This window comes from Vigna unguiculata, chromosome 3, assembly GCF_037176805.1.
Source record: "Vigna unguiculata cultivar grain cowpea cultivar isolate G323 ecotype 2 chromosome 3, ASM3717680v1, whole genome shotgun sequence".
NCBI lineage: Eukaryota > Viridiplantae > Streptophyta > Magnoliopsida > Fabales > Fabaceae > Vigna > Vigna unguiculata.
This window is the reverse complement of record NC_140794.1, coordinates 7,321,693-7,334,444: the sequence shown is the minus strand read 5'-3', so window position 1 is coordinate 7,334,444 and position 12,752 is coordinate 7,321,693. Positions and strand designations below refer to the sequence as shown.

The window sequence follows — 12,752 nt, the reverse complement described above, 5'->3', positions numbered from 1 at the left end:
TGTTGTTTGACAGATGTCTGATATTTTTTAAAATCTTTATTTTCAGGAAGGATGATGATTGGAAACTTTCTCGTGGTGTATATATCTTTGTTATAATTGGTCTTGTGCTTCTGCTTGGTGCTATTTCAGCTTTGATAGTTGTTGTCAAGCCATGGACTGTAAGTGCAATTCAATTCTGTGTTGAATTCAATGTCTCTTTAACTGGACCTTTCCCAAGGTCAAACTTCTTTGGCTGAAACTCTTTGTACCGCAGATTGGGGTAGCATTTCTTTTGATTCTTCTCCTTATGGTGTTAGCAATTGGGGCCATTCACCACTGGGCATCAAACAATTTTTATTTAAGCCGGACACAAATGGTCTTTGTTTGCTTCCTTGCTTTCCTGTTGGCTTTGGCAGCATTTCTTGTTGGATGGTTTGAAGGTGGTGGCGCAGTCGATTATATTGGCATTGATATGCATAACTTATTAGACATTGGAGATCTGCTAACATTGTCCTTTTTGCACTCTTTTTTCAGGTAAACCATTTGTTGGAGCATCAGTTGGTTATTTTTCTTTTCTTTTTCTTCTTGCCGGACGGTCATTGACTGTAAGTTACTCTAATTTTCAATCTTATCATATCCACCAGTTGAATCGGTAATGCTTTACTGCTTCATCGTTGTTTTTCTCAGGTTAATTTGTTGTGCTTTTTTTCACTATTCCCCAGGTTCTGCTTTCAAATCCCATTGTTGTATATTCTCCTCGAGTTTTGCCAGTGTATGTGTATGATGCTCACGCAGATTGTGGAAAGAATGTCAGGTTTATCACCACACTCTAAACATGATTCAATTATTTTTAATTATGCAATTAATGTTTTCTTTGATTGTATATGTTATCTAATTTATTACTTAATGTATCTACCACATTTATCTGCTATGTACAGTGTGTCCTTTCTCATGCTATATGGGATTGCCCTGGCAACTGAAGGCTGGGGGGTTGTTGCAAGTTTAAAGATTTATCCGCCCTTTGCTGGTGCGGCTGTATCAGCAATTACTCTAGTTGTTTCATTTGGGTTTGCTGTATCTCGTCCTTGCCTAACTCTTAAGGTTTGTGAACTCATTGCAATAAGTACTGACTTTTTAAACTACTTTAAAATTGGATGAATGGATTCACAAGAATGAAAGTGTGCCAAACTTTGTTCGACTTGAAGTTCTAACCTTTTGTATATAATGTACAGATGATGGAAGATGCTGTACATTTTCTCGGTAAAGAAACTGTTATTCAAGCAATTGCTAGATCGGCTACAAAGGTGAGTACATTTACAGATAAGATTACATGGCCCTATTTTGCCAATATGTTTATTTTATTCTTGTGATCCTAGCTTTGTTTGGAGTAGTAGGCATACTAATATTCACAACAGCTATTTTATGCCTATGCATATAGCTAAAACATTTAATCCTTCTCAGAAACAATTATTGTTAACCTTTAGTTTACTTCTCTGAAGTTAAATACTTTTGCTATCATTCTGAGAAATTTTTATACTGATTATAGCCGTGTGATGTGAGTATATTTATTTGATAGTATTTTATACATCATCACTCTGTTGTGAAAGACCGACATCTCCATTGTGCCAACAAAATATAGTATTTAAGTGGGGTAGAGTGGACTCAATACTCAATCTTCTTACAAGTAGGTTGTGTAGGACTGAGTTAGATTCAAAACCCAACATTCCTAAGGTGATAAGGATCACATGTCATTATCCACTCTCCTATGTCAATAATGTTGGGTGTGAGGGAGTGTAACGGGAAAATACATGAGTGGGGTGCAAACTTCAAATTTACATGTCTGGTTTTGTGGGGTTTAGTTAGGTACCAAGACACTTTGTATTTGGCATTTTTAATGCTTGTTTATAATGTTTATTTTGCATTATATTTGAAAAAAGCAATTGCTGGAATAATTTTCTCTTTATTTTTTATCCTCTTATTAGTTTCTTTAACAGATCTGTCAATGTTATTGTTGGAATAGAGCTCATGCAATTGTCAATGTAATTGAACTGGATATTAATGATATTCATTGCAGACCAGAAATGCATTATCTGGAACCTACTCAGCACCACAGAGGTCGGCTAGTTCTGCTGCACTTTTGATTGGAGATCCTACCATTATGCGTGATAGGGCAGGGAATTTTGTGCTTCCCAGAGCTGATGTGATGAAATTGAGAGACCGCTTGAGAAATGAAGAGTTAGTTGCGGGTTCGTTCTTCAGTAGACTAAGATATCAAAGGACATTTCGCCATGAGCCAACAAGTGATGTGGATTATAGAAGAGTAATGTGTGCTCATGCTCGAATTCTGGCACTAGAAGAGGCCATTGATACGGAGTGGGTCTACATGTGGGACAAATTTGGAGGTTATTTGCTTTTGTTACTTGGTTTAACATCGAAGGCAGAACAAGCACAGGTAATGGATTTCTAGTTTTGCATATGGTTAGGTGATATCTAGTGTTTTTCTGTGACACTGTTAATCCTTTTTCTTTGGTAGGATGAGGTTCGTTTGAGACTGTTTCTTGACAGTATTGGATTTTCTGATTTAAGTGCTAAGAAAATAAAGAAGTGGATGCCAGAAGATCGTAGGCAATTTGAAATCATTCAGGAGAGGTACTTTCCTGAATATCTGATTAATAAACGTAAAGTAACTTTACCAAGTCTTTTCCATCTAAATGTTTTGCGATGAATTTTCTAGTTACATAAGAGAAAAGGAGATGGAAGAGGAAGTCTTCATGCAGAGGCGTGAAGAGGAGGGGAGAGGAAAAGAAAGGAGGAAGGCCCTACTTGAAAAAGAGGAACGTAAATGGAAGGAGATAGAAGCTTCTTTGCTCTCCTCCATTCCTAATGCTAGCAGCAGAGAGGCTGCTGCCATGGCAGCTGCAGTACGTGCAGTTGGAGGTGATTCTGTTCTAGATGATTCTTTTGCTCGGGAGAGGGTTTCAAGCATTGCTCGTAGAATTCGTGCTTCACAGTTGTCTCGGCGTGCCCTTCAGGTTTATTATTAGTCTTTTATATCAATTCTGAATTTTGATAGCATTTGGCATGATTTTTTTTCTAACGGCTTGTTTAATTTATCGGAAGGCATTCAACAGGATTAAAAAGTAATTTGATGGAATAATCATCCTCTTTTTTCATTATCTGCGGCGTAATTAATGATGAAGTGGTCTCTGTTCCCATTTTCGGCTTTCAATTAGCATATTGATTGTGGTCGAAAATTTATTTTGAATGTGAATATTTTATTTTATCTTAACTGGTATTTGACCATCTTTTTTTTTAAATATAAATAGTGCTTTGTATCCTTAAAAGTAGTAAAACAATTTTAAGACTTATTTTAAATCAATATTATATGTAAAAAGCTAAAGGTTAAAACTGTTATTTTATTGAAATAATTTTTTAAGCAAACCAAGGTCTAAACATAAAATATTATTGATAAACATAAAACTTATTAATTCAAATATTCATTCTTTGTTAATTAAACCAAATTTCTTTGATAGGTACAAACAATCAAGAAGGACTAAAAGAAAGATATTAAGTATGAAATATTTGTATTCGATTCAGATCCTGGTATATTCTGTGTACAGTGGTACAAAGATGAAAGTCTCGTAAAGAGTTTCAAGAATGTCTAATCTTCCAGACCAAGCTTAATTTCATAGTATATACTACGCAACCTTCCCTGATTTACTATCTCCTCACAGTAAACCCACATGTACACCCCTCATACTCTGGTGCCAGGTTGCCTGTTAGTTTTCTGTTGCCCACCCAAAACCGATCTCCCTACCTCATTAAATGTACCTTTGGTGACCTTGAGCTTTGTGCTGCATTATTATTTTCCTAAGAATTCTGTTCCATTGCATATTCATTCCTTTCCCTGCAGCTCATTCAGCTAACTGCATTTTCTTTTTAATAATAATCTATATTAAAATTTCTGCAAGTGCACACACATCTGAATGGTGGATGGTTCACTGGAAAAATTGATGAAAAATAATTTAATTACAATTCACTGATGGTATAAATAAATTTTATTGCAATTGTCTCCAAATCCCAGGTTGCCATGTAGTTTTATATTGCTTTTTGTAATATTTACTTAGTAAGTCATATTTAAGGTGACTTTTAATCAATGCACAGTTTACAAGACTTTTAAGTCATTTTTTTATTGGTGTTTATAAAACAATCCTTTACGTCTGGAGACTACTTTAGTGACAGTGAATTTATTGTATCTTTGCAGACGGGAATGGCAGGTGCCATATGTGTTCTTGATGATGAGCCAACAGCCAGTGGCAGGCATTGTGGCCCGATTGATTCTAGTCTATGTCAAAGTCAAAAAGTTAGCTTTTCTATTGCCTTGATGATACAACCTGAATCTGGTCCAATTTGTCTATTGGGTACTGAGTTTCAGAAGAAGATATGCTGGGAAATTCTCGTGGCTGGATCTGAACAAGGTATTGAGGCTGGACAAGTTGGGCTTAGATTGATTACTAAAGGTGATAGGCAAACCACTGTTGCAAAGGAGTGGAGTATCAGTGCAACAAGTATTGCAGATGGAAGGTTTGGTCTTTCTCTTTATTTTTATGAATGTGTAGTATGCTGTCTTCTGAAGTTCAGGTTCACGAGTTAGACAGTCTTTGCATTTTTAGTGTCTGTTGAAGTAGTGTTAAACAATATTCTTAGTTTAATAACACGTTAGTCTTTGTATTCTTGAAAATATTATCGATGATAAAAAAATTCAAAGGTAAAAAAATTCAATCTCTGCCAGCTATCTTCCTTGAAATGTACAGGGTTGGATTTATCTTTAAATATAAATACAGTTAGGATTGACTTTTGTTATTAGGTGAAAGTAACAATTTATACTGCACAAATATTTTGGAACACAGGACTTCAATGCAGCTATATATATATATATATATTTATATATATATATGTATATATATATATATATATATATGTATATATATATATATATATATATATATATATATATATATATATATATATATATATATATATATATATATAATATGTGTTTCCACCAAAAAGTTATTTGCAGGTTCTAACATCTTTGTGTGGTAAATATATTGCAGGTGGCATATTGTAACCATGACAATTGATGCCAATTTAGGTGAAGCAACCTGTTATTTAGATGGTGGATTTGATGGTTACCAGAATGGATTGCCATTGTGTGTGGGTAGCAGCATTTGGGAAGAGGGGACAGAAGTGTGGGTTGGTGTTAGACCACCAACAGATATTGATGCATTTGGTAGATCAGACAGCGAGGGGGTTGAATCTAAGATGCATATCATGGATGCATTTCTCTGGGGAAGGTGCTTAACTGATGATGAGGTTTCTTCTCTCTATACTTCCTTGGCTTCAGCGGACTTTGGTGCACTTGATTTCCCTGAAGATAATTGGCAGTGGGCTGATTCACCTTCTAGGGTATGCTGCTGCTTCTTCCTTTCCTGTCAGTCCCTTCCTGTATGAAAAAAGATGTAATTCAAATTTTAAAAGCAGTATACATACACACACACACACACACACACACACTGAGTAAGCTATTAGCACTGCCAACTTCTCTACCATGTGCAATATATATAGTATACTATGGCTAATCTTATTAACACATCTTCTGCTTAGATTGATGGTTGGGACAGTGATCCTGCCGATGTAGATTTGTATGACAGAGATGATGTAGATTGGGATGGGCAATATTCTAGTGGGAGGAAAAGAAGGTCAGAACGTGATGGCATGGTGGTGGATATTGATTCCTTTTCAAGGAAGTATAGGAAACCTAGAATAGAAACACAAGAAGAGATTATTCAGCGGATGCTATCTGTAGAATTAGCCATCAAAGAAGCTCTCTATGCTAGAGGGGAGACACAATTTACTGATCAGGAATTTCCTCCCAGTGATCACTCATTGTTTGTGGACCCTTCCAATCCCCCTGCAAAGTTACAGGTATTTTTCTTTATTAATTTATATCTTTTAGTATGCTATATTCCCCCATGTAAAATGTTTCATATATACAGGTTGTTTCCGAGTGGTCGAGGCCAAATGAAATTGCTAGACAAAACCATTTTGACCGTCGTCAGTGCTTATTTTCAGGAGCTCCAAATCCTTCAGATGTTTGTCAGGTCTCATGTTTTACTTTGGAAATAAATGTTTGTATTGATAGTATTTAGGTTTTTCTATGTATTAATTGTTATTTATATTGAACAGGGCCGTTTAGGTGATTGTTGGTTCTTGAGTGCTGTTGCTGTTCTCACAGAGGTTTCACGTATATCAGAGGTAATCATCACTCCAGATTACAATGAGGAGGGAATTTACACTGTTCGCTTCTGTGTTCAGGTAATAAGCATATAAAAATAGTTGGATTTCACCAGATTTGAATCAGTTTCTTTTTATTTATCTCTTTTTCACTCTGTAACTGGATAACTAATGTTTGCCAATAAATGGCAATTGTTATGATGCCTTGAAGCCTTAGATAGCATAGTAATCAATTGGTTGCTTGCTACCTTGTCTTTTCTACATTCTCAGAGAGGTTATTAACGAGAGTGGTAAAAATGTTCTAATTCTTATGTTGACATTCAAAATGGTAATGAAAATTGAAGAACTCTTTTGGTTTTCTTGGTTTAGCTGTTTTTCCTAAACAAATTATGTTTTTTAGGAGCAGGCTTTAGCTAAACTTATGGTGGGTGTAGGGGGTGGGAGACTATTCTGTTGATAAATTGTTTTCATGATAAAAAGTTAATTAAAAAATTCAAGAGAAAATTTGTCAGTTATACCTCCACCTGATTCTGAAAACTCAATTAATTTTGTTTTAAATTTTAGTTGTTGTCACTTATAAAATTCATATAGTATCTCTGTTCACTTTTAGAGGAGTTCAAGTTGCATTGTGTTGGGATATGCTGTCATTTCCTTAATTTGGCGTCTTAGTTATTTGCATATTTTGGTTTATGGTATCTAGGGTGAGTGGATTCCGGTTGTTGTTGATGATTGGATTCCTTGTGAATTACCGGGTAAACCTGCATTTGCTACGAGTAAAAAGGGTTATGAACTTTGGGTCTCTATATTGGAGAAGGCATATGCAAAGTTGCATGGCTCTTACGAAGCACTAGAAGGTGGGCTTGTTCAGGATGCTCTGGTGGATCTCACTGGGGGTGCAGGGGAGGAAATTGACATGAGGAGTGGTGAAGCCCAGATTGACCTTGCAAGTGGTAGATTGTGGTCTCAATTATTGCGCTTCAAGCAAGAAGGTTTTCTCTTAGGCGCAGGAAGTCCATCAGGTTCTGACGTGCACGTCTCTTCTAGTGGCATTGTGCAAGGACATGCATACTCAATACTGCAGGTAATGGGTTATATTTATTATACTCACAGTCCATTTGTAATCCTTCAGTTAGTAACTAAGTAAGCTTTTGAGAGCATTGAACATTGACATTGTTGTTAAATAGTGGTGCCATGGCATAATGGAGTGACAGATTATTTCTCAATTGCCATAGGCAATATGTGAAGGTGAATTGCTATTTTGGCACACCATAAGCCACAATGGCATGTATATATAGTGAAATTTGCTTTCTTCTATATTCTACCATTGATAACACTCGTCCCTGACATGAAAAAGGAGTCTTTTATGATTGAGTAGTCAGGAGTTTGATCATGGTTATACTCTTCTATTTTCTTTAAAAAATGAATTTCAGCATGAAGTAGAGCAGAGCTGTGTATTATTCATGCTTTAAGCCCAGAAGGTTCTCCTGTTAAGAATGTGTTCTTTTTTTATATATTAATGACTCGTGTCTTCACCCAACAACTCAATCCTTAGGTCCTTGAATTTATGATTGAGTAGTTAGGAGTTTGGTCGAGGCTCTCCTTATTCTTCTATTTTCCTTAAAAAGTTGAATTTCAGTCCAAAGTAGAGCAGAACTGTGTATTATTCATGCTTTAAGCTCAGAAGGTTCTTGTTTTGAGAGTTTTATTTTATAAATTCATGACTCCTGTGCCAACACTCAACAACTCAATCCTTTTGGTCCTTAATCCTTATGATTTTTAACGACCTCTGCTGTCTTACAATTTTAGGTAAGGGAGGTGGATGGTCATAAACTTGTTCAAATCCGAAATCCATGGGCCAATGAAGTTGAGTGGAATGGTCCGTGGTCTGACTCGTCGCCTGAATGGTCGGATAGGATAAAACACAAGCTGAAGCATGTTCCTCAGGTAGTTCTTTATGCTTTTCTGTTGTGGATCAGTCTATATGCTTTGACTCCATGCATTTCTTCCTCTTTATGATTGAGCAGACTGTTTGCTCTACCATGTAATCATTTTATTTTTATTTACCTTTTTGGACAGTCAAAAGATGGTATATTTTGGATGTCATGGCAAGATTTTCAGATTCATTTTCGATCAATATATATTTGTCGTATCTATCCGTCCGAGATGCGTCATTCTGTTCATGGCCAATGGCGTGGTTATAGTGCTGGCGGGTGTCAGGATTATGATACATGGAATCAAAATCCACAGTTCAGACTGACTGCAACTGGGCAAGATGCATCATTTCCAATTCATGTATTCATAACCTTAACTCAGGTACTATTGATATTTGCATATCTATTAATGCATTTATTGTAAACAACTCTTCTCTTGAATTTCCTTAAAACTTAATTTCATCTTATTTACAGGGAGTAGGATTTTCAAGAACAACAGCTGGTTTTAGAAATTATCAATCAAGCCATGATTCACTGATGTTCTACATTGGAATGAGAATTCTCAAAACTCGAGGCAGACGTGCTGCTTTCAATATATACCTACATGAATCCGTTGGTGGGACAGACTATGTTAACTCTCGAGAAATATCATGTGAAATGGTTTTGGAACCTGAACCAAAGGGATACACTATAGTTCCTACTACGATACACCCCGGAGAAGAAGCACCGTTTGTGCTTTCTGTTTTCACCAAGGCATCAATAACTTTGGAAGCTTTGTAGTGCTTAAGGGATAGGTTACATGTTATATTTTGTCCTCTTGGTTAGTTTCTCTGGTTGGCTGCTCGGGACTATGTACATGCACTACTGGGAGCCCTGGTTGGAACTATTGGGTAATTTTCTTTCTCTACAACATTTTTTTTTTTCATGTGTCATCTAACATTAATGATTACGTTTTCACAGTCTGGGACGAGGTAATTGTACAAGGTTGGAGTTTCTTATACAGAACCTCACATCATGAAGATACTATTCCTGGTGAGAATTCCATGGCATCTGTCCTAGACAAGGATAGGGTATAGTTGCGCATAAACTGTCTTTGAATCTGATGATTCAACTATGCTTCTGCCAGCTTTGAAGAGGGTTCTCGGGGTGTTTATTGTGTACATAAAAAGGGTACTATAGGGGTATACTTGTAACCATTTAATCACAGTTGGAAAAGAAATAGCTGAAAATACGTAGGAAATTACTAACACCTGGTTCAAATGGAAGTAAGGAGAGTGTGGAGAGGTATAGTAGTAACAACCATTTAGTGACTGTAAATTCAGTTGCCCTTTTGATAATTGCAGAAAATTGTACAAACATTAACAATTACCAATTCCTATTTATTGACATTTGGGAAAAATTTTGTACAAATATTTTTCTAATCTAATTTTTTTTTTTTAAATTTATGCAGCACTCGTGTAATTTGTCTCCTTTTGTTAGTCTTACAGATAATTTAGAAACATGAAGGTGAAGTGATTGAATGCGTCAATCTTTTGTATTTCTGAATGTTCTTGTACTTAATCTTTATGTATCTGGCTCAGAAAATCGAAACAAGTCCACATGCTTCACCCTTACCTTTTTCTGAATGTAGTGGTGGAAATTCAGAAAGGCAAATTCTCAGTAGGGAGAAGATGATATGAACTTTATATATTTTTTGTTACTTAGAGAAGAAACCAAGACAGCACTTATCGAGTGAAAATGATTTTTCAAGGGAAGCCTGGACACTTCTCAGCAGTTTATTTAAATTTTAAAGTAGTAGAAGGATGTAATTGAATTTAATGTTATACTTATAAAGTTGTTGATTATTTTAAAACTGTGAAATCGGTATAAACTATTTATTGTAAAATAAGTGTTTAACATCATCTTAGCTTTTTATATATAAAGTTACATCAAGTAATCCAGATTAAGAGATACAATTTGTTATTACTTCAGTGAATCAATATTAGTAACATTATATCTATTCTATACAACTTTGTTTTATAGATAAATATATATAATACTTCACATTTTATTAAACGTTTTATTGATACTTAAATGAACAAATATCATATTGATTCAAGTAAAGTGTTTAAGATGGTGTGCATTGGTTGTCTTTAAGAAAAAAGCATTGTTTTTGTGTAAAAAGAAAAATTTTCTTTAAAGACATCGACAGAAACAATTCTCAACTATTACATTTTGAATTAACAAGAAAATTAAAAGAAAAGATAACAGATTTTATATTCATTTCATTTTTGAAAAAAATATATTTTATTTTCAAACGACCTTAACTAGAATTACTCAAATTTCAAACAGTTAGTTTACAATATCCTTTTATGCAAATTAGACTAATAAATTACACAACACTTTTGGACGACTATTTTAACATATAAAAGAATAATGCAATACAATAAAACTTTGAACTGTTTATCAAACACATCATACACACATGTAATATTCAGTTCAAAGAAGATACAAAAGAAAAACAAAATTGCATCACCTAGATTTTGATGGATGTTACAATGAAAGACCTATATGCATAATCACCTCTTAATCATTTTTAACTATTTTTATTTCAAAACAAAATGAAATATATTAAAAGAAAAAACTTTTAGAAAGATTTCTAAATCATAATAGAATTCTCTCATTTGAAAGATATGAAACAATATTTTTTGAAAGGGTGGAAACTTTCTTTTTGAAAAAGTTTATAATATAATGGATTAATATGTTCTTTATGTAACTAAAAATTATTTTCTATCAATATAATCGATTATTTGTAAATTTAAAAATTATAAAATAATCGAATATTATCTGAAATAATCAATATTCGAGATTTGATAAATATATGAAAATCATATTTTGACTGAGATAATTATTACTTTTTAATATAACTGATTATTATGTTCAGAAAAAACATAAAATGAGTTTTTCAATGTAAATTTATTCAAAATTATCGTTGATTTATGAAAAAGTTAAGATAGTGAGACTTAAATAAAGAACCAGTAATAAAAACTTCATTAATTCAACACGTGTTTTACCAAAAATATGATTAAATTATAAGTGATGAGCTACTTTACCATAATATCCTACCCACATCACGTACCATATATATATATATATATATATATATATATATATATATATATATATATATATATATATATATATATATATATATATATATAGTAATAATATTAAAATATATTAATTTTAATTATAAGAGTGAAATAGTAATTTTATATTCTAATGTATTAAGTTTTTTTTTATCTATCATATTAGTCAACTCACTTACAATTTTTTACAAAATTCATTTTCAAATCTACTTATTTTATTTCCAAATTCTTAAAAAAAAAAATTAAAATCCTTCCACTCAAATTTATCCAAATCTATTTAAATTCATTTGTTCATTCTCTTTTAAATATCATCATCAAAAGAACCCAAGTACTAAGTTTTGTTTCACATTTCTTGACCTTACCTAAAATCATTAAATATATGAGAATGATATTATTATTTGATACGACAATGATATTGACACATACTTAACATTTGAAAAAAATTAAAAAAATAATAAAATAATAAAATAAAAAAAGTAAAAATATTATGAACCTACACTTACATGCACAAATACACCTTAATATCATTTATAAAAATCTAATAAAATTTATTGAATTATTTTACCAAAAATTAAGAATTAATTAATAATAAACAAAGAGATTAATTAAATAAATCCAACAAATTTAAGATAAAAATGTATTTTAACTTAACTTTTACTATAACTTTTTTCTTTTAACTTTTTTTACTCTCTTCTTCATGACGCACAAATAAAGGGTGAGAGTGATACATTGCTCCCATTGGATTTGACTACTGATGAATGGTGACCGAGGATTAGGTTTAGAATTCAAACAGAATGAAAGGTGGAAACACTTTCCAAGCATTGATGATAAATTACTAAAGTCAAATATGTCTCCATCATTATATACATAATTAATTATGATTGTATTTTCCAATATTTTGTTCTTTTTATAATAATATTAATAATAAATAATTGAAAGATAATATTAAAAAAATAAAGAATATTAGGTTATAATTAATAAAATTATTCCTTTACTCATTTTCTTCGTCTGAATAATCTTTATTAGTGTGTATTCTCTCTCTCCTCCAAAAGAAACATAAGTGTGAATAACTTGTACTTAAATCGTGTGGTGTCAAATTCATAGATGAAAGATATAGTAAAGGGGTCCACTCTGTACACAGAGGTAGACACATAAGAAAAAAATAAAATAAAATAATATATATATATATATATATATATATATATAATGATTAAAAATATAGACTCATTCTAAAAACACTTATTTTTCATTTTATTCAAAGAAAATAGTGTGTCATATCACTAGCAAAATGTGATGGCTTTAGACAGCCACAAAAATTGAGAATCTTAAATCTTTACAATTTAGAAAAACAAATATTTTAATAATTATAAAATATATTATTTATTTACAAAAACTCGGCGACTTTTATATGAAGGAT

At 32.7% G+C, this 12,752-nt stretch overlaps 1 protein-coding gene across 3 annotated transcripts in view; it reads left to right on the top strand.

The window, feature by feature from the left end:
* DEK1 (calpain-type cysteine protease family) overlaps positions 1 to 9,656 on the top strand; it is a 30,562-nt gene extending 20,906 nt beyond the window's left edge. For all 3 annotated transcript variants that reach the window (XM_028060700.2, XM_028060701.2, XM_028060703.2), the window contains 19 exons: positions 47 to 158; positions 254 to 419; positions 514 to 584; positions 702 to 793; positions 918 to 1,080; positions 1,212 to 1,283; positions 2,054 to 2,431; positions 2,513 to 2,628; positions 2,714 to 3,011; positions 4,244 to 4,563; positions 5,097 to 5,448; positions 5,647 to 5,967; positions 6,039 to 6,143; positions 6,229 to 6,357; positions 6,977 to 7,357; positions 8,083 to 8,220; positions 8,353 to 8,589; positions 8,682 to 9,097; positions 9,168 to 9,656. In XM_028060700.2, coding sequence (XP_027916501.1) covers positions 47 to 158; positions 254 to 419; positions 514 to 584; positions 702 to 793; positions 918 to 1,080; positions 1,212 to 1,283; positions 2,054 to 2,431; positions 2,513 to 2,628; positions 2,714 to 3,011; positions 4,244 to 4,563; positions 5,097 to 5,448; positions 5,647 to 5,967; positions 6,039 to 6,143; positions 6,229 to 6,357; positions 6,977 to 7,357; positions 8,083 to 8,220; positions 8,353 to 8,589; positions 8,682 to 8,987 — 3,757 coding nt within the window. In that variant the 3' untranslated portion in view covers positions 8,988 to 9,097; positions 9,168 to 9,656. The remainder of the gene's footprint in view (positions 1 to 46; positions 159 to 253; positions 420 to 513; positions 585 to 701; positions 794 to 917; positions 1,081 to 1,211; positions 1,284 to 2,053; positions 2,432 to 2,512; positions 2,629 to 2,713; positions 3,012 to 4,243; positions 4,564 to 5,096; positions 5,449 to 5,646; positions 5,968 to 6,038; positions 6,144 to 6,228; positions 6,358 to 6,976; positions 7,358 to 8,082; positions 8,221 to 8,352; positions 8,590 to 8,681; positions 9,098 to 9,167) is intronic.
* The last annotated feature ends 3,096 nt before the right edge of the window (positions 9,657 to 12,752 follow it).